The sequence below is a fragment of the Arachis duranensis genome, chromosome 9 (genome assembly GCF_000817695.3).
Source record: "Arachis duranensis cultivar V14167 chromosome 9, aradu.V14167.gnm2.J7QH, whole genome shotgun sequence".
Lineage (NCBI taxonomy): Eukaryota > Viridiplantae > Streptophyta > Magnoliopsida > Fabales > Fabaceae > Arachis > Arachis duranensis.
In genome coordinates this window covers 111,414,497-111,432,954 of record NC_029780.3, presented here as the reverse complement: position 1 = coordinate 111,432,954, position 18,458 = coordinate 111,414,497, and the positions used below count along the sequence as shown (strand labels likewise).

The 18,458-nt window shown below is 34.8% G+C and overlaps 4 protein-coding genes across 5 annotated transcripts; 3 read left to right on the top strand and 1 right to left on the bottom strand.

The window, feature by feature from the left end:
• The first annotated feature begins 4,207 nt into the window (after nucleotides 1-4,207).
• Nucleotides 4,208-8,795, top strand: LOC107467344 (protein FAR-RED IMPAIRED RESPONSE 1). 2 transcript variants are annotated; one of them, XM_016086410.3, is made up of 8 exons: nucleotides 4,208-4,585; nucleotides 5,115-7,224; nucleotides 7,336-7,392; nucleotides 7,562-7,630; nucleotides 7,712-7,780; nucleotides 7,878-7,946; nucleotides 8,060-8,110; nucleotides 8,203-8,795. In XM_016086410.3, the coding sequence occupies exons 2-8, from the start codon at nucleotides 5,161-5,163 to the stop codon at nucleotides 8,248-8,250; spliced, it is 2,427 nt and encodes an 808-aa protein (XP_015941896.1). In that variant the 5' UTR covers nucleotides 4,208-4,585; nucleotides 5,115-5,160; the 3' UTR covers nucleotides 8,251-8,795. The 2 variants fall into 2 exon arrangements, with proteins under 2 accessions (XP_015941896.1, XP_015941894.1); XM_016086408.3 differs by having other exon boundaries at nucleotides 7,709-7,780.
• A 944-nt stretch (nucleotides 8,796-9,739) lies between these two features.
• Nucleotides 9,740-11,898, top strand: LOC107467346 (leucine-rich repeat protein 2). Its single transcript, XM_016086414.3, has 7 exons — nucleotides 9,740-9,941; nucleotides 10,279-10,411; nucleotides 10,501-10,572; nucleotides 10,953-11,096; nucleotides 11,186-11,257; nucleotides 11,397-11,468; nucleotides 11,585-11,898. The coding sequence occupies exons 1-7, from the start codon at nucleotides 9,860-9,862 to the stop codon at nucleotides 11,649-11,651; spliced, it is 642 nt and encodes a 213-aa protein (XP_015941900.1). The 5' UTR covers nucleotides 9,740-9,859; the 3' UTR covers nucleotides 11,652-11,898.
• Nucleotides 11,899-13,402: 1,504 nt separating this feature from the next.
• On the top strand, nucleotides 13,403-15,992 carry LOC107467565 (uncharacterized). Its single transcript, XM_016086694.3, has 4 exons — nucleotides 13,403-13,926; nucleotides 15,016-15,244; nucleotides 15,345-15,469; nucleotides 15,597-15,992. The coding sequence occupies exons 1-4, from the start codon at nucleotides 13,585-13,587 to the stop codon at nucleotides 15,681-15,683; spliced, it is 783 nt and encodes a 260-aa protein (XP_015942180.1). The 5' UTR covers nucleotides 13,403-13,584; the 3' UTR covers nucleotides 15,684-15,992.
• A 233-nt stretch (nucleotides 15,993-16,225) lies between these two features.
• LOC107467536 (uncharacterized) lies at nucleotides 16,226-18,207 on the bottom strand. Its single transcript, XM_016086661.3, has 2 exons — nucleotides 17,976-18,207; nucleotides 16,226-17,685 (listed from the first exon to the last, which is right to left on the bottom strand). Exon 2 carries the CDS (start codon nucleotides 17,602-17,604, stop codon nucleotides 16,540-16,542), a length of 1,065 nt encoding a protein of 354 aa, XP_015942147.1. The 5' UTR covers nucleotides 17,605-17,685; nucleotides 17,976-18,207; the 3' UTR covers nucleotides 16,226-16,539.
• Between the last annotated feature and the right edge of the window lie 251 nt (nucleotides 18,208-18,458).

Below are 18,458 nucleotides of genomic sequence, written 5' to 3'. Positions count from 1 at the left end.
GAGTCTTCTATTTATACATCTTTATTTTATATTTAATATATCTTTTATTTATTTCACAACACGTTATCAGCACGATGCTCTAACCAACTGAGCTAATAGGCCACCAGCCAAATGTTTCCCATTTAAGAATATTTGGGTGTGCGATATATGTTCCCATTGCACCACCTAATCGCACCAAAATGGGACCCCAAAGAAAATTGGGGATATATGTTGGATATGATTCTCCCTCTATAATGAGGTATCTTGAGATACAAACTGGAGATGTATTTAAATCCCGGTTTGCAGATTGTCATTTTGATGAATCAAAATTTCCAACATTAGGGGGAGAGAATAAGCTTCCTGAAAAGGAACTTAACTGGAATGCATCATCGTTGATGCATTTAGATCCTCGATCAGGGTAATGTAAACTGGAAGTTCGAAAGATTATACATTTGCAAAGAATAGCAAATAAATTGCCTGATGCATTTTCTGATACAAAGAGGATAACTAAATCTTATATACCAGCGAAAAATGCCCCAATTCGAATTGATGTCCAAGTCGGACAAGTAGCCACTGAAGCAAATTCACGCCAAAAGCGTGGCATGCCTGTCGGTTCCAAAGACAAAAATCCTCGAAAGAGAAAAGAGGTAAATAATATTCCTGTTGAAAAAGACATAGTAGAGACACCTGCAGTTGTCCAAAATTCTTATATAACGCCAGAAGACGTTCAGGTACCTGAAAATTGTGAAAATGACGAGATCTCGATAAATGATGTCTTTACAAGAGAGAAATGAGACCGAAATAAGATAATTGTCAATGAAATATTTGCATATAATGTGGCATTGAATATCATGCATGAAAATAAGGATCTTGAGCCAAGATCAGTCGAAGAATGTCGACAAAGGAATGATTGGTCAAAATGGAAAGAAGCTATGAAGGCTGAATTAGACTCACTTGCAAAACATGAAGTCTTTGGACCTGTAGTCTGTACACCTGAAGATGTAAAATCTGTTAGATATAAGTGGGTATTTGTGAGAAAACGAAATGAGAAAAATGAAGTTGTGCGCTACAAAGCCTGGCTTGTGGCACAAGGTCTTTCACAAAGTCCCGATATAGATTATGAAGAAACGTATTCTCCTGTAGTGGATGCGATAACATTGCGTTATTTGGTCAGTTTATCTGCATATCATAAACTGCATATGCATTTAATGGATGTGGTAACAGCCTATTTATACGGCTCATTAGATCGGGATATCTATATGAAAGTCCCTGAAAGACTAAAGATATCTAAACCATCTAATGAATATTCGCAAGGGTTATACTCAGTCAAATTACAAAGATCTTTATATGATCTAAAGCAATCTGGACGAATGTGGTATAATCGTCTTACTGAGTATCTGGACAAAAATGGTTTCAAGAATGATGATATATGCCCGTGTGTTTTTATAAAGAAAACTGATTCTGGATTTATTATAATTGCTGTGTACGTTGATGATTTAAATATCATTGGGACTCCTGAAGAGATTTCAACAATTATAAAAACTCTAAAAGAAGAGTTTGAGATGAAAGATCTTGGAAAGACTAAATTTTGTCTCGGACTGCAGATCGAGCATATAAAAGATGGGATCTTTATTCATCAAACAACATACACAGAAAAGATCTTGAAGATATTTTATATGGATAAGTCACATCCATTAAGTACTCCAATGATCGTAAGATCTTTGGATGTGAAAAATGATCAATTTCGTCCTAAATCAATTCCGTCCTAAAGAAGAGAATGAAGATATCCTTGGTCCTGAAGTATCATATCTTAGTGCAATTGGAGCGCTAATGTATCTTGCTAATAATACGCGACGTGACATATCATTCGCGGTGAATTTACTAGCAAGGTATAGTTCCTCTCCAACCAGAAGACATTGGAGTGGAATCAAACAAATCTTTCGATATCTTCATGGAACGGTTGATATGGGATTGTTTTATCCCTATGGATCCAAGTCACAATTAGTTGGCTATGCGGATGCTGGATACTTGTCCGATCCACATAAAGAGAGATCTCAAACAGGATACCTGTTCATGTATGGTGGTACAGCTATATCATGGGGGTCCACAAAACAGACGATAGCAGCAACCTCTTCTAATCATGTTGAAATACTGGCAATTCATGAAGCTAGTCGCGAGTGTTTTTGGCTGAGGAGTCTGATTCAATATATTATGTCATCATGTGGACTGATTGATCATAAGATAGCTCCAACTGTCCTGTTTGAAGATAATACAGAATGCATTGCTCAACTTAAAGGCGGATACATCAAAGGTGATAGAACAAAGCATATTTCTCCCAAATTCTTCTTCACTCATGATCTTCAAAATCAAGGGACAATTGATATCCAACAGATCCGCTCAAGTGATAATCTGGTAGATTTATTTACAAAGTCATTCCCAAAATCCTCCTTTGAAAGATTGGTACATGAGATTGGGATGCGCCGATTTCGAGACATTAAATGATGTCGGCATAAGGGGGAGACTGTACTCTTTTTTCTTTGGTCAGGTTTGTTCCCATTGGATTTTTCTTGACAAGATTTTTAATGAGGCAGTTTCCGTCACAAAGGATATTGTACTATTTTTCCTTCACTAAGTTTTTTTCCTACCGGGTTTTTCTTTAGTAAGGTTTTAATGAGGCATATTCCTAAATGAGCATCGAAGGGGGAGTGTTACAATAAGGATAAGGATAGATGCTCATTGATGGTGGATCTAATTTTCTATGCTGAAGGAAGCAAATTCTCATGACAGCACAATTAATATGTTGTGGTATGTTGAACAATGTTATACATCTTATGCTAACTTAACAAAATATTTTATGGTAATTGATTCTGTCATTGTTTTTATTTGAATATATTTTTTCACATATTAATTATCAAATAATTTAATATATATATTTTGAGATTAGACAAAAAAAAAATGTTGAGATATAACTTTTTTTTTTTACACGTATTTAGCCAATTTCACCCTACCAATATCTACCATTATTTTGTTGTTACAAAATGTTTTCAATTTTTTTCTTGATGTATGTAAAAAAATTTAATAGTTAAATATAATAAATATTTATTTAATTAGTGATTATAAAATTAATATTGGACCTTTATTTGAATTTTTTTGTTTTTGTAAAATTTTATTTATTTTGGATCAAATCATATTTATAAATAAAAATTAAAAATATAGACCTAAATTTTATAAATTACAAGATTTATTGAAAAAAAATCTTTTTTATATGTATGAGAAAAAAAAGTCTCCTTCTAAAATGTTCACGAGAAATATATAAAAAAATTCTATAGTAATTAGATACATTTTTTGGAATAATAATGAACAAAATTTATTAGAAATATAAAAAGAGTAATAAGTTGGTTAAAAAATTTGAGAAAGTAATATATATTTAGAAAAACAATATGATTACGGTTTAAAAGGTTAAATTTTTTTTATAAATAATAGTTCTAGTAAATAATATAAAATTTGTGATATACGTAAATACAATTTTTAATTAATATATATGATTTGAATATTAATTTAAATTTAAATTTATCTATTTTAAATATTAAACAATATTTTATATTGTATTTTAATTTTTAAGTTGATAAATGAATAATTAATTATTTTTAATTTATTATGTGTTAATTTTTAATTGTGAGATGAATTTGTTTATTTCACGTATTAAGTATTGAATTTTTTTTTTGTGACTATATCAAGTATTGAATTTGATTATATTTACATATATTGCAAATTTTATATTGTTTACTATAATTATTATTTATGAAAATATTTTAATCTTTTAAACCGTAATCATTACCCAAAATAAATAGAATTCACAAAAAAAGTCCAATATCATTTTTATAGTCACTAATTAAATAAATATTTATTATATTTAGTTACTAAATTTTTTTCACATATTTCAAAGAGTAGCAAAAAAAACAAACAAAAAAAACTCTGCAACTTATTAAAATAATAACAGATATTGTCTTTTAAATTTTCTCTTTTTAGACACTTGATAATTTTTTCTATTAACAATAAATATTTACAGATGTAAAAATTTTTTTCCTTTTACATCATAGAATTCATCTTATATTTAATATATCTTTTATTTATTTCACAACATTTTATAATTTATTGTTAATTAATAGGAAAATGGTGTGTAAAGTGAGTGAGATAAACGCAATGTGGTGCAGTGTGTGAGAAGAAAAGTACAGCTTCCGGAGAGTCACAACCAACAACTAATAAGTTGTAGAGAGAGAGAATATGAGAGCGTGAGTCACGCGCCAAGTCGTCGTAGGAAGTGCAGTGGTGGAGGAAGACGCGTGTGAGAGAAGAAGAACAAGAAGAACAAGAGAGTAGAAGATAAAAATCAACGACGCGCGGTGAGGCGAATGCAGATTTCAGACTTAGAGAGCGAGTGAACTAAGAAAGCGAGTGGACCTTGACCCTCCCCAGTTTGTCTTCGATCCCATCCACAATTGTTTTTTTTCCCCAATTCCCAAACCCTAGCTTTCCCACTCGCGCTTTTCCCTCACTCGCCCTTCCTTCCGCCTTTTCAAACTCCGTCTTCACCCGCCACTTCAAGGTTCTTTTTTATTCCTCTCTCTCTCTCTCTCTCTTTTAATTTTTTGCTAAATTTTGTGGTAATTGTTTGTGAAAATGCGTCCAATGCTGCCAAAGTGAACGTAGTTGCTGAAAAGCGTTGTGGTTCTAGCAATTCCAAGTCTATGATGAGCTACTTGTAGTGTAAGAAAATAAGCTAAAATACAATTCTAGATGTTGGAACTCCAAATGTGGAGCTAGAAATCGCGTTCTGCTCAGTTCAATGCTCATTTTAATGGTCAAGAGTGGCTTTTTGCGTAACTGTTTTGTTTCTAATGCCTTGTCGATTTGCAGCTCTTATTATAGATTGATCGCTTGCATACACACTGAATTTTGTATCATCTGTTTGAATTGAAAGCTGTTCACTTTTTGTTTCTTTCCCCTCTTTTAATGACGTATGACTGTAAATTTTATACTGGATGGCTAGTTTTGGAATTGGGCTTTTGATAAGCTTTCTATCGTTGTATATTATGGTAACAAGGCAGTAATCAAAGTGCATCTTTGTGTTACAGGAGATATTCAGAACAGAGTGCATGATAGTTCATCAGTGAGTGAAATATGGTTGATGCTTTGAATGAAGTGCAACGCAGCGGCAATGCATTTGTTATTCCTGCTAAGAGGGATGCTGTATTGTTTGAAGGAGACAAAGATTTAGAGCCACACAATGGGATTGAATTTGAATCTCATGAAGCAGCATATTCATTTTATCAGGAATATGCCAAATCAATGGGATTCACAACTTCGATCAAGAATAGCAGACGCTCAAAGAAAACAAAAGAATTTATTGATGCCAAATTTGCGTGCTCTCGGTATGGCGTTACACCTGAGTCTGACAGCGGGAGCAGTCGAAGACCCAGTGTAAAGAAGACAGATTGCAAAGCCTGCATGCATGTGAAAAGAAGGTCAGAAGGGAAGTGGATCATTCATGAATTTATAAAGGAACACAACCATGAACTCTTACCGGCTTTGGCATATCATTTTCGTATTCATAGGAATGTCAAGTTAGCTGAAAAGAATAATATTGATATTTTGCATGCTGTTAGTGAACGAACCAGAAAAATGTATGTTGAGATGTCTAGGCAGTCTGGTGGGTGTCGAAATACTGGATCCCTCTTGGGGGACACAAATGATCAGTTTGACAGAGGCCGACAGCTGGCTTTGGATGAGGGAGATGGCCATTTCATATTGGAGTATTTTAAGCGCATCCAAAAGGAGAACCCCTATTTCTTCTATGCTATCGATTTAAATGAAGAGCAACGTTTAAGGAATCTATTCTGGGTTGATGCAAAAAGTAGGAACGATTATCTTAGCTTTAATGATGCAGTCTCATTTGATATCACTTACATCAAAAGCAATGATAAGTTACCATTTGCTCCTTTCATTGGGGTGAATCATCACTCTCAACCTATATTGCTTGGGTGTGCTTTGCTTGCAGATGAGACCAAGCCAACATTTGTCTGGTTAATGAAGACATGGCTTAGAGCGATGGGAGGGCAAGCTCCCAAAATTATAATTACTGATCAAGACAAAGCCTTGAAGACAGCAATTGAAGAAGTCTTCCCAAATGCGAGACATTGCTTTGCCCTTTGGCACATACTTGAAAGGATACCTGAAAATCTATCTTCTGTGATCAAGCAGTATAAGAACTTCTTGCGAAAGTTAAACAAGTGCATTTTTAAGTCATGGACTGATGAAGAGTTTGACATGAGATGGTGGAAAATGGTCACTAGATTTGAACTTCAAGATGATCTATGGTGTCAATCACTGTATGAAGATCGGAAAAAGTGGGTGCCAACTTATATGGGGGATACTTTTTTAGCTGGAATGTCTACACCTCAGCGTTCTGAAAGTATGAACTCTTTCTTTGACAAATACATACACAAGAAAATCACCCTTAAAGAGTTTGTGAAACAATATGGGTTAATCCTTCAGAATAGGTATGAAGAGGAGGCAATTGCAGATTTTGATACATTGCACAAGCAGCCAGCACTCAGATCTCCTTCACCTTGGGAAAAACAAATGTCAACGGTTTATACACATGCAATATTTAAGAAATTCCAAGTTGAAGTTTTGGGTGTAGCTGGCTGTCAATCTAGAACAGAGCCTGGTGATGGACCAATTACAAAGTTTATAGTTCAAGATTATGAGAAAGATGAAGAGTTTTTGGTTACATGGAATGAATTGAGCTCAGATGTCTCTTGTTTCTGTCGATTGTTTGAATATAAAGGTATCCTTTGCAGGCATGCGTTAAGCGTTCTCCAACGTTGTGGTTGTTCAAGTGTTCCACCTCATTATGTTATGAAAAGATGGACGAAAGATGCCAAAAGTAGGGAACCCATGGCAGATAGGACTCAGAAAGTACAAACAAGGGTGCAGCGTTATAATGATTTGTGTAAACGTGCTATTGATTTGAGTGAAGAAGGATCACTGTCTGAAGAGAGCTATAGTGTTGTTTTCCGTACACTTGTTGATACCCTGAAGAACTGTGTATATGTAAATAATTCTAACAACAATGGTGCAGAAACTAGCAACAATTCTTTTTCCGTTCATGAAGCAGAAGAAAATCAGGGCACCCTTCAATTGAAAGCAAGTAAGAAGAGGGGCACTGCTAGGAAAAGAAAGGTCATTTCTGTGTTCTATTGTTGATCTACTTACATGTTAATACGTCTTTATGCTTTGTAGCTTTTGGAAGGTCAGGACATCGATTTGAGAATCAATTCCATTTATCTGCAGGTGCAGTCAGATCAGGAAGTTATGCTTGTTGACACACAAGATAGCCTGCAGCAAATGGTTTGTGCTATCTACTTTTCAGTTTGATCTGTTTCAGCTTTAACAAATACATACGGTGCATTTATTCTCTTGTGAATTGCAAGGCATTTCACGCGAATATCTGCTATATTTGATTAATTCTAGAAATAAGTGTATATGCTTTATATAACCTGTGCTATCATTCTTTTAGGATAATCTAAGCTCAGACACAATAACACTCAATGGATACTATGGTACCCAGCAGAGCATGCAAGGACTGGTATTTAACACTTAATTGATTAATAAATTACATTTTCTCGTATTTTAGGACATTAATTATTATTCTTTAATGTTGCAGCAGGTACGGTTGAACTTAATGGAGCCGCCTCATGATGGTTACTATGTCAATCAACAGAATATGCAAGGCTTGGTAAGTTATCCTAATCATGATGATAAGCTGCAGATACGATTATATGTTTACACAGATTGGAATATACAATTATAAGTTGACATCTATATCCTTGTAGGGTCCCTTGAATTCTATGGCTCCTAGCCATGATGGGTTTTTTGGAACTCAGCAAAGCATTCATGGGCTGGTAGAGTACTTTTTGTTTTATTTTTAATTTTCAATGAAATTGTTTGGAAGTTAATGACTAAACTAACTTTAACATGATAGCTTTTTGCTGATTTTTTTCATTGGTTCATGTAGGGAGGGCAACTGGAATTCCGCCCTGCTACTTCTTTTGGATATAGCCTTCAGGTTTGTTCATGGAATGTGTTCTAATATTTTTTAATTGGAATAACAAATTGTTTTTGGTTTTCACTGTCTGAACTACACAACCCTGAGTGCAGGATGAGCCTGATCCTCTGTTCCATGGCAGTAGTTCTAGAAATACTTAGAAGACAACTCTCTCTGAATGTCATGTTGCTTTCTGCGCTGTTGTTTATTTTCGGCAGCACAATAATTGGGAAAGAATTCTTCTCCGCTTATCAAACTAAAGAGAATGTGGAGAATCAGGGGTAGTATGCTGGAGATCAAGAAATTCAGTTTCGAACAAGCAAGATGCAGAAATTGTTCAGGTCCTGTAACTGGAACAGATACAAGGACGTGAATTTTCATGGTGGATACACAATTGGGTCCCTTGGAGCAATTTACACATCAAGTCTGTGATCTGCAGTGAAATTAATATATGGAGACTAACCAGATTTTGGGCTAAAAATCAAATGCCATCCGCAGCTCTTCTCTGAAGATTGTGTTAGTTGTCGTGATAATAGTTTATGTACAGTGGTTGAAATATTAGCATTAAAGGTTCTCTGTATACCCAAAAAACAAACAAGAAAAAGATGTTTTAAAAGTTCCATCGTGTTGTATAGTCAAACTTTTATTGAGAACAAAACTGGTTTGCACCCAGATGAAAAGCATGAATACAGATTGTGCCACAAAAGGGACAAACTTTTCGTTAAACATAATCCCCAAGATAGCTGGTGGCATGGATAATTTCTAACCATCTGTCGATCTGTCTTAAAAAATATTGTTGATATGAATCCAATACAAGCAAGAGCGAGATGAATACATGATGGATTAATCAAATATTAGCAACTTTGTTAGGAGTAGTAGTTAAAATAAAATAAAAATAAACAAATAAAGTATTAATATATTTTTAATTAAATTTTAAATTATTTCAATATAAATTCTGTCATGATTTTTTAACCTTAGATGAATATGTATTTTTATTGTGTATTTTACGAATATTTTGGTATTATTTTAAGAAGATGAGATATATCCTTACTTCCATTTAGTGGAGAACTGGAGATTGTATCTCTTTAGTCTTTACTAATGCAATGATCATTGCGATCCATAATTCTTATTGAGAGATTCCCACTTACCATATCCACATTGTGACTTGTGAGTTCCTGTTGATGCTGCCTTTCAGATATTTGGTCAAGCAATGCAACCCAGTCAATACTCCACATAGTTCCCAACTTACCACGTAACTATAATTAAGAGAGGGAATGAGGGATATGTTTGGTATACAAATTTTTTTTTGAATAAAAATTCAAAAACACCTTATGTACAATTAACTGTTATTAGTATATAATCTCCGACTCTAAACCGAACATAAATGACTAAATTCGCAGGGTATTTACTATTTAGTATTAGAAGAGATAAAAGGTGACATAATATTTCACGGCACTGATGTGGGTAAGTGAAAGTGTTGGGTGGGCCTGGGGCCGGGGGCTGGAAGCTTGGTGGAAATTGTCTGCAAAGGGCTAAGGAGTGGGTCGGTGAGCCCCACAGAACGCGCCAAAGACTCTGTGTATGACCCACAGTACTCTCTCTCACAACCAATGCGTGACTTTTTCTTTTTCCACTCTCTCTCTCTCTCTCTCTCCATTTCCATTTTGACTCTGACTTGTCCACTTTCTCCCTTCTTTAACTTTTGATTCACTCTTTCGCTCTTTCCATTCTCACGGATTTGCTCATACAGGAACACAAGAGCGAAAAACCATGGCATCCTTCACTCCCTTCTCACTATTATTTCTGCTGCTTCTCCAAAATCCCTTCCTATCTCTCTCATCCAACTCCGAAGGTATGTCATCTTCTGCTCCTCCTCCTCCTACTGCTTCATTTCTCAATTCTTTTGTTTTCTGTGTATGTCTCCTTATACATTCAGTTCTGAAGCTATGCAACGCATATTCTCTATTCACCGCTCTTTGATTGCTTGTTTTTGTTGCTTTCTATTTCTATTTATTTATTCATGTTGGAAAGAGTTATAAATATAAATATTCTTTGTTCTGTTCCTGGCTAGCAAACAGAGTTTAGGTAGGGTTTCCATAACTTGAATTAGTCCAAAAATTGTATGTGTTGAGAAGAAGAAGAATGATTGATTTGATGTTTGTTATGGTTATTGTTGTTGTTGCTTGTAGGGAATGCACTGCATGCTCTGAGAAGCAGGCTTTCTGACCCAAACAACGTGCTTCAGAGCTGGGACCCAACCCTGGTTAATCCCTGTACTTGGTTCCATGTTACCTGTGACTCCAACAATCACGTTATTCGCTTGTACGTTTTTCTTTTTTAATTGGAGTCATTGGGTTTGGGCTCTTTGGCTTTTTTCCTAACCAGCTTTTGTGTAATCCTTGAAATTTCAGAGACTTGGGCAATTCTAACATTTCTGGAACTCTGGGCCCAGAACTTGGCCAGTTACACCATCTCCAGTACCTGTATGTGGAATGGCTTATGGCTTATGCTCTTCCCTTACCTAATATTAATAAGAGTTTAATTTTTTATGCAGTCACAATTATGACTATTTATACTTACAATAGAAAAAAAGTAGTTGTCTTCATATGAAGTTGCTAGTTGAGAATTGTTAGATGATTTGACATGTTTGATTAAACTATTATCTAAGAGTTCTCAACTAACAACTTTACATGAAGACAACTGCACAGAGTTTCTACCTTTTTACATACGTGACATTACATGGTTGGATGCACGTTAAAACTAAATTCTATTAATATAGCACCTTCTTTAGTCATTTAGCACTGTACAGATTTTTATTGATTACTATATTCTTTGGCTTAGAAGTTGCCTTGTCAAATCTCAGGGAACTCTATAGGAATGAATTATCAGGAAAGATTCCTGAGGAACTTGGCAAGTTGAAGAAACTTATTAGCATGGATTTGTATGGTAACAAATTGGAGGGGAGAATCCCAAAGTCATTTGGCAAGTTGAAGTCACTTAAATTCCTGTAAGATTTGCCATTTTGTTATTGAGTTAGATCTCGGAGTTTATAAATGGCTTCCAGTTATGCTCATTCCTTTTGTGTTGATAAATTAGGCGGCTAAATGATAACAAGTTGTCAGGAACAATACCAAGAGAACTCACTCATCTTAAGAATCTCAAAATCTTGTAAGTTTCTTTTCATCTCCTGTTCTTTGTTGGGAGTGTGAAGGAAAGGAGATAATTTGAGATTTTGTGTTACTGTCATGTTACCCAAGTTTATTTCTGTACTTCTAAAACCAGCTAATTTGATATTCCGATGTTACAGTGATGTCTCTAATAACGACCTCTGTGGAACAATACCAGTAGATGGCAACTTCGGATCTTTCCCAATGGAAAGGTAAAACTACATATTCCGAATTTCGAATTGTTGTATGTCATGATGCACTGATAATTTATATCCATGTCAATTTATACTGTTTGATTCACAATTTGTTGCTCCTATAACTGTTTCAGCTTTGAGAACAACAGACTTAATGGTCCTGAGCTGAAAGGACTAGTTCCCTATGATTTTGGATGCTGAAGCAAGATAGAATTGGCAAACCCTCATCATAAACTGCAATTTTCAATCTTCAATGAGAGGCTAACTATCAGAAATATATGCTTGACCAGAGAATGTATCAAAGAATGTCGTAGTTGCATGTTGAACTTTATATCTAATTGGATGATTGTACCACTGTCTCTAGTTGCAACTATCATAGCATAGTTTTATGCCAAGAATGTTATAAAAAAAAATCAACATAGTAAATTGTTTTATTCCCCCAATTTTACACACATTTTGCATAAGTAGATAGTATAAGTGAAGCTTAATAAAAATCTACGTGTTTTGTATCCAAAAAGAATAAATCTGTTTTAGATAATTCGGAAGATACATATTGTGCAGGCAAAGGATAGAACATAGCATGTCACAGGTTAAGATGGTACTAGAGTCACAATTGTGATTATCATGAAGAGATTGAGTGCAGATATAATGGGTTTGTGCACAGCGGATTCAGTTATGAATATTCCTCAAGATGCTCTTATGAATGGAGGTATTGCAAGAAAGCGCCAGCGTTTTAGATTTATTTAATAAGAAGTACAAATCAATTTTTTTCGGCATATACGACTCCATATATATTTTGGTTTTGACCACTTGTTGCTATCATGTGCTAGCGGGAGCTTTTGAAAATCATAAAATAAGAATTTCCTAAAAAATGAAACAAAGAAGCCGGTATTAGGGTTGAACTTCAAAATCAACGAACTATATTCTATATCATAACCTTTTATCTATTATATATGATAAAAAAAGGAATTTAATATACAAGTTTTTTTTAATTATATCGTTTATTATATATAATTTATAAAAATTTATATTATTATTTAAATGATTTAAATTTATAACTTTTTGTTCATATTAGATTTGTTCTTTTTTATTTATTATATATTTGATAAATAAAAAATTAATTTAAATACACTTATTCTGATAAATCAAGATTTATCTAGATGGTGAAGATGCATGATGCAATAATGCAATATACATACCGCAAAATCTAATTTCAACTTTGGCAACCTTGTTGAATACTGAACTGAATAGTTTATCACTTGCCAACGTGTTAGGCTACAATGCACGTGGCACAAAAACACCGGCCTAAGTTTCGGTAGTCAGATACGTGTTTTACAATTTATGAATATCCTGTTTTTAAAATATTTTAGGTATTTCTGTCCAATTCATACTGTCATAGATCAATAACGTGGAATATTTTTTATTTTTTATTATTTAAAATTAAATTTTTAAAATTCAAAAAATCTTCTTTGTTCGAATTAATTTTTCTCTCTTTTTATGGTTATTAATGTAACACAATATGACAAAAACAGAACAAAAACTTCATTTATTATTAAAACACCTAAAAAGTTGTCATTAAATATTAAGTTTATTAAAAAAAGAAAATGAGAGTTTTCTTAATTATTTTTACTTAAATTTCATAATGTAACCCACAAGCTCAAATTTCTAAAATTTCTAATCAAATTAAATATTAAAATTTAAAATAATATTATTTATAATTAACTTTTATTAATATTAAACTAATTTAATTAAATATAATTAATAAAAATATTTAGATATAAACATTATTCTAAATAAAAAGGTCAAGGAGAGTAAAAGGCCAACCATATATGTATGAAGCAACAAACTTGAAACAAAAAGAGATTTTCATATTTTGTCAAAAAGATGATACTTTTAATAAAATAAAATAAAATAAAATAAAATGAAGAAAGCGAGTACGTTGAAGGGGATGTTGGGGTTTAAAGCCGCAACTTCACATTTCTGTTTCTGACATCATACGACGGAGGAGTCACCAATTTTCCCGAATACTAGGAAGTCCCAGAAGCCTCAAAGCCCAAAGCAGCAAACTTTCTTCATTCTTCTTCTTCTTCAAAGCCTAAAACTCAAGTTAACTCTCCAAAATTCAGAGGCAAAAATGAGTGCCGCTTTGTTGAAGAACCCCGCTAGGATTCCCTATGCTTTGATGCAGAGGCGCTTCATTGCTCCAACGAGAGCTCCTTCTTCTCCTTTTCCTTTTCTCTGCAAGAACTTGCAGTCAAGGCCTTATCTTCAGCTGCTGAAACCCAGAGAATATAAGATATCCCCATATTTGTTCTCTTCATCATTTTGTTCTTCATCATCTTCTACAGCTGCATCGGCTTCACTTGCCAAGGTTGGCTTTGTGGGTTGGTATTTGGGGATGGTCAAGTCCTGGCCCATTCTCACCAAAAGTGTTACTTCTGCTCTCATTTACATCGCTGCTGATTTATCCGCTCAGGTATCATATCAACCTTTCTTATGCTTCTTTTTTTAATGGACCCCTGAATTCTATTGGCAAGGAACAAGATTCGGTTCAGTACAAAGTTTTGGACTTGTTGCTTTGCTTTTATTATAAAACTTGATTTTCATTTTTGGGGGTAATGAAAACATGTAGCTTTTAGTTTTGGTTACAGAAATATTTGTGGTTAAATGTTGATCCCTGCCTCGCCAAGTTTATGAAATTTCTAGTGATGCTTTGTCTTGTGTTGAGGATGATCTTATGTGCAATCGTATGGTAACTGTTTTTTGACCTAGAGGCTATGGCTTCCAATATCGTGGACAGTATTTCTAGGTTGGTGGGTTAAGGTTGTATATGTCTTTCCCTTGTTGAATGTTCATAATTCGATTGGACGGTACTATAGGTTACTAGATTGCCCTAATGACATGGGGACTTCTGCAATTCCTTACCTATGAAGCTAAGATTTTGTAAGATTTGGCTTATTATTGAGAATTTTCCATTTGTTTTAGCATGATGTATGGAATCAAAGAAGATGGCTTAGGGTTTTGATGTGTCTCTCTTTGTAGTTTATGTTTTTGCTATAGGTTTGTTTTGTTACTTTGTCCAAGAGGTGTTTTAGATTATGCTAAAGTTTAGTTATGCAAATGAACATGGTATATTTAGACATTGCTAAACAAGTTAAAACATGAAGAAAGCTGTTAAAACATAAGTGAGAGACTTATGACAAGAAGGATCACAACCCAGAAGCTTAATGGCTTAAACTAGAAGGAGGAAATCAAAATAGAGCCCAAAAGCTAGAACCTATAGATTGAATCATGTGATACAAGCATACGATTCAGAGTCATTTACTGTTGAAAGTCATACCTGAATTTCTGGCACTTTGATCATATGACATGGGTAACCTTCTTGAGCCTTCACTCGCTCCCAAATTCTACCAAAATGTACATTACTTCACATTCCTGTGCAGTTTTGTAGCCTTATTGATTCTACTAAATGGATATTGTCAACACATAGTATTTGGTATTAAACTTCATGAAGTTCTGTTGTCTCTGTCATACTAACATAGTATTTGGTATTAAATTTCTTTAGACTATAGTGCGGCAATCACAAGATTCTTATGATTTCGTAAGGACTTTACGCATGGCAGGATATGGCATGATCATTTTAGGACCAACACTCCATTTCTGGTTCAATTTTGTGTCAAAGCTTTTCCCAAAAAGGGATCTTTTGTCTACATTGAAGAAGATGGTCATGGGCCAGACAATTTATGGACCTGCAATGACTATTGTCTTCTTCTCCTTGAATGCTCGATTGCAGGGTATGAGCAATCCTTCTAGCATAGTACTCTATCACACTGTTTCTTCTGTATAATCTGTTTTGTGAATATGATGTGCTAAACAGTTTAACTTGGTTGGCAGGTGAAACTAGCACAGAGATTGCTGCACGTTTAAAGCGTGATTTTCTTCCTACATTCTTAAGTGGAGTTATGTACTGGCCATTTTGTGATTTTATTACATATAGATTCGTTCCAGTCCATTTACAGGTATGTGTGTAATTCTCATCTCAGAATATCAATGACATGTACAATTATCAATGATAGCTCTGAATATATCCATGATATTTTTTTGTGATGCTAACTCATGATTTTCTGCATGGATTCATTTTGACAGCCACTCGTCACTAACTCATTTTCTTACTTGTGGACCATTTATATGACCTACATGGCAAGCCTAGAGAAAGCAAAGACTGCTTCCTGATCAACAGTGTCAATTCTGTTTCATCTTCGAGACTGACTCACTGTAGAGAGTTTATATGGAAGCTGTGGCATACAAGTCAAATCCTTTTGGTTCCGGCCGGGAATTTTGATCTCACATCTTCCATAATTATAGAATATAGTTATAACCAGGATATTAAGTTTCATCAATTCTTTTAAGCCCCGTTTTTCTCTCTGTTTTGGTTGTATAAGTCAGTTTCTTAAATGAGTAGACCAAGCAGATGCTCTATAAAGTTCTATTATTGAAGACATTCTTTTTCTTACTTAAGGCCATTTTTAGCCATGTTTTCAAGCATTATCTTCACTTTATTATTTGTTACTTACATAGCACTATACTGCAGAAATTTCCTCGAATGACTTGACTTCTGCAGAAATTCAAGATCAAGTCATAACTCTGTCAACTAAAATATTGTTGACCTCCACAACTGGGATTAGCCGTTTAGCACTCTGAATGCGATACTTTTTTGCTTCAATGAATAACAGGTGAACTAAAATAGAGATGATAAAAGATGAAAAAAGAAAAAAGAAAAAAACTAAGAACTGGATATCATTGAAAATTCTGTTGCACTCTTGAAACAATTAACCTAATCCTATGTAGAAAGTACACATTTTTGTATAAACATGACTACTACCAAACAATGACCAATCTTAATAACTAAATTACTATAGCTTATTCAGATTTGGCAAATTGTGCGACTTCAGGCCTAGACAAAATTGCAAAGTTATGTCAGCTGAAGAAAACAATTCAACATTCTAACCATTCAACAAATCTTGGCAACTAACTCCTCCCTGTTGATTTCATCTACTAGCAAATTTCTGATCTATTGATAACAAAGGCTTCATTCTTCAGAAGCACGTATGGAAATCCTCTCAAGCTGCATCGGCCAATCTGGTCCAAGAACTTGCGGATTTAGCTCCATCGCAAGACAAAAATCCAAGATTGATACTTTGGCCAATCTAGGTGCTGTTTGCATGTACCTTCTTGGTAGCATTCCGTTTGAATTAATCAGCTGTCGACTCGGCAGCCTTATTTGCTCGTTTCCAACTCTTGACCCAGCTAAAACCAGGGAAGATTCAATCAACCTCTTCATATATGAATCCAATGCATTATTCAAAAGATTTACACAATCCACTGTGACAGTTAAACCTTCCTTCTCCAACTTCTGCTCTAACCGACTCTTCAAAGATCTCGTGTCGGGGAGATCTCCCATGCTGTGACAGGTCTCGGGATAATATTTACTACATAAAGATACATTTGATGCAAGCTTCCGATTGCAACCTAAATTCATGGATATACCAAGGGGTGCTGTAACTGGGCTCCTGCTTTGGATGCCGGGGCTTCCAGCCGTTTGTCTAACTTCTTCTCCATCTTCAACAGAAACAGGAGCTCTACTGTCAAGGGAATTCAGTTCAGTTGCACTCTGCTGCTCTTGTGTCTTGAAGGCAAATTCATCAGATGCCAGACTTTGTTGCTTGCCAAGAGAATTTTGGCGGGCTTTGAACTTGGGATCTTGTGCAGCTAACCGGGATAATGCATCCCCTGATGGTGTTAGGATAGAGCTGCTTTGCCTCCCATTAGAAACTTCCACACTGGAAACACTTCCCACTCTGGCAGAACCTCTCGGCTTCGGCGGCGGGACTTTGGCGAGACAAGCATTCTTGAGAATTGCCCTAATGAACTGGTTGTGAAGAGGGATGTTTTCCCTCCCAATGACCATGATGCAAACCCTGTCGAACTCTGATTTGCTGATCTTTGAACTGAACAATCTTCTGAGTTGATCAAAGTACTTGTCAGCTCTCTGATGACCAACCCTCCGGCCAAGTAGTGCCTTCAGCTCCAAAGTGTCGATTCGACTGTACTTCCTTTTGGATATCGTCATGTCACCCAGTCTTCTCAGAATCATAGGATTAGAGTATCCAGCACAATCCAAGTAATCCAAAAACAAAAGCTTTCTTAAACCCTAGTTCCCAAACGGTCTCATCATCTGCAATTCACCACATTCTCAATCAGAAACCAACAGCCATAGACAAAATCAATATCAAATCCACGAAGTAGCCATCGATTAGAATTACAATTGGCGATAGAGACAGCAGAACATGCATTGAGGTGAAATCAACATTGAACACCCCAAGGGTACCGAGGCAATAAGATAAAGTAATGAACAAAAATTGGAAGGAATGAAGGATCAATTACGAAAGAGGAGAGGGGAGGGAGGTGAGATTGAGAAGAAAGTTGGGAAATTGAATAGAAGCTAGGGCAGGAAAAGAGAGTTACCAGAGTTGACTATGAAGTTGAGTTGGCCCAAATTGGTGTATTGGCGGGTGCAAGAAAGGTCAAAGGGGGGTGGAAGACACCAAACAGAACAGAGGTTGAGATTGGAACATTACATGATTCCCAATCCCTAACCCCAATCCTCTCAGTTTTTCTTTCTTCGGCTTCACAAATCACAACTCAAACATGCTTCGGACCGGTTTCTTTCCTTCTCTTTCTCTATCACTACCCCAAGCAAAAATGGAGGTAACACAAAAATAAAACTTTACATAATTTTAAAATTTAATTAGAATTAACTTTTTTTACTCATATCAATTAATTTTTTTTTAATTTAAAATTCTAAAATTTTAAAAAAATAAATTTAAATAGTTAGTTAATATGAATTACAAATTAATTTTTTATATTTATTCTTAATTTTAATATAAACTCAAGCAAACGTTCATCTTATCTATTATTAAGGTAATTATGTATACAAGTGACACGACT

Bases quoted from the DNA above. Each gene is read 5' to 3' on its own strand.
- LOC107467344 (XM_016086408.3), top strand. From the start codon at position 5,161: ATGGTTGATGCTTTGAATGAAGTGCAACGCAGCGGCAATGCATTTGTT. The intron at 7,631-7,708 runs GTATTTAACACT...TTAATGTTGCAG, and splicing joins AGCAGAGCATGCAAGGACTG to CAGGTACGGTTGAACTTAAT. The intron at 7,947-8,059 runs GTAGAGTACTTT...TGGTTCATGTAG, and splicing joins AGCAAAGCATTCATGGGCTG to GGAGGGCAACTGGAATTCCG.
- LOC107467346 (XM_016086414.3), top strand. From the start codon at position 9,860: ATGGCATCCTTCACTCCCTTCTCACTATTATTTCTGCTGCTTCTCCAA. The intron at 9,942-10,278 runs GTATGTCATCTT...TGTTGCTTGTAG, and splicing joins TCTCTCATCCAACTCCGAAG to GGAATGCACTGCATGCTCTG. The intron at 11,097-11,185 runs GTAAGATTTGCC...TTGATAAATTAG, and splicing joins TTGAAGTCACTTAAATTCCT to GCGGCTAAATGATAACAAGT.
- LOC107467565 (XM_016086694.3), top strand. From the start codon at position 13,585: ATGAGTGCCGCTTTGTTGAAGAACCCCGCTAGGATTCCCTATGCTTTG. The intron at 13,927-15,015 runs GTATCATATCAA...AAATTTCTTTAG, and splicing joins CTGCTGATTTATCCGCTCAG to ACTATAGTGCGGCAATCACA. The intron at 15,245-15,344 runs GTATGAGCAATC...CTTGGTTGGCAG, and splicing joins CTTGAATGCTCGATTGCAGG to GTGAAACTAGCACAGAGATT.
- LOC107467536 (XM_016086661.3), bottom strand. From the start codon at position 17,604: ATGATTCTGAGAAGACTGGGTGACATGACGATATCCAAAAGGAAGTAC.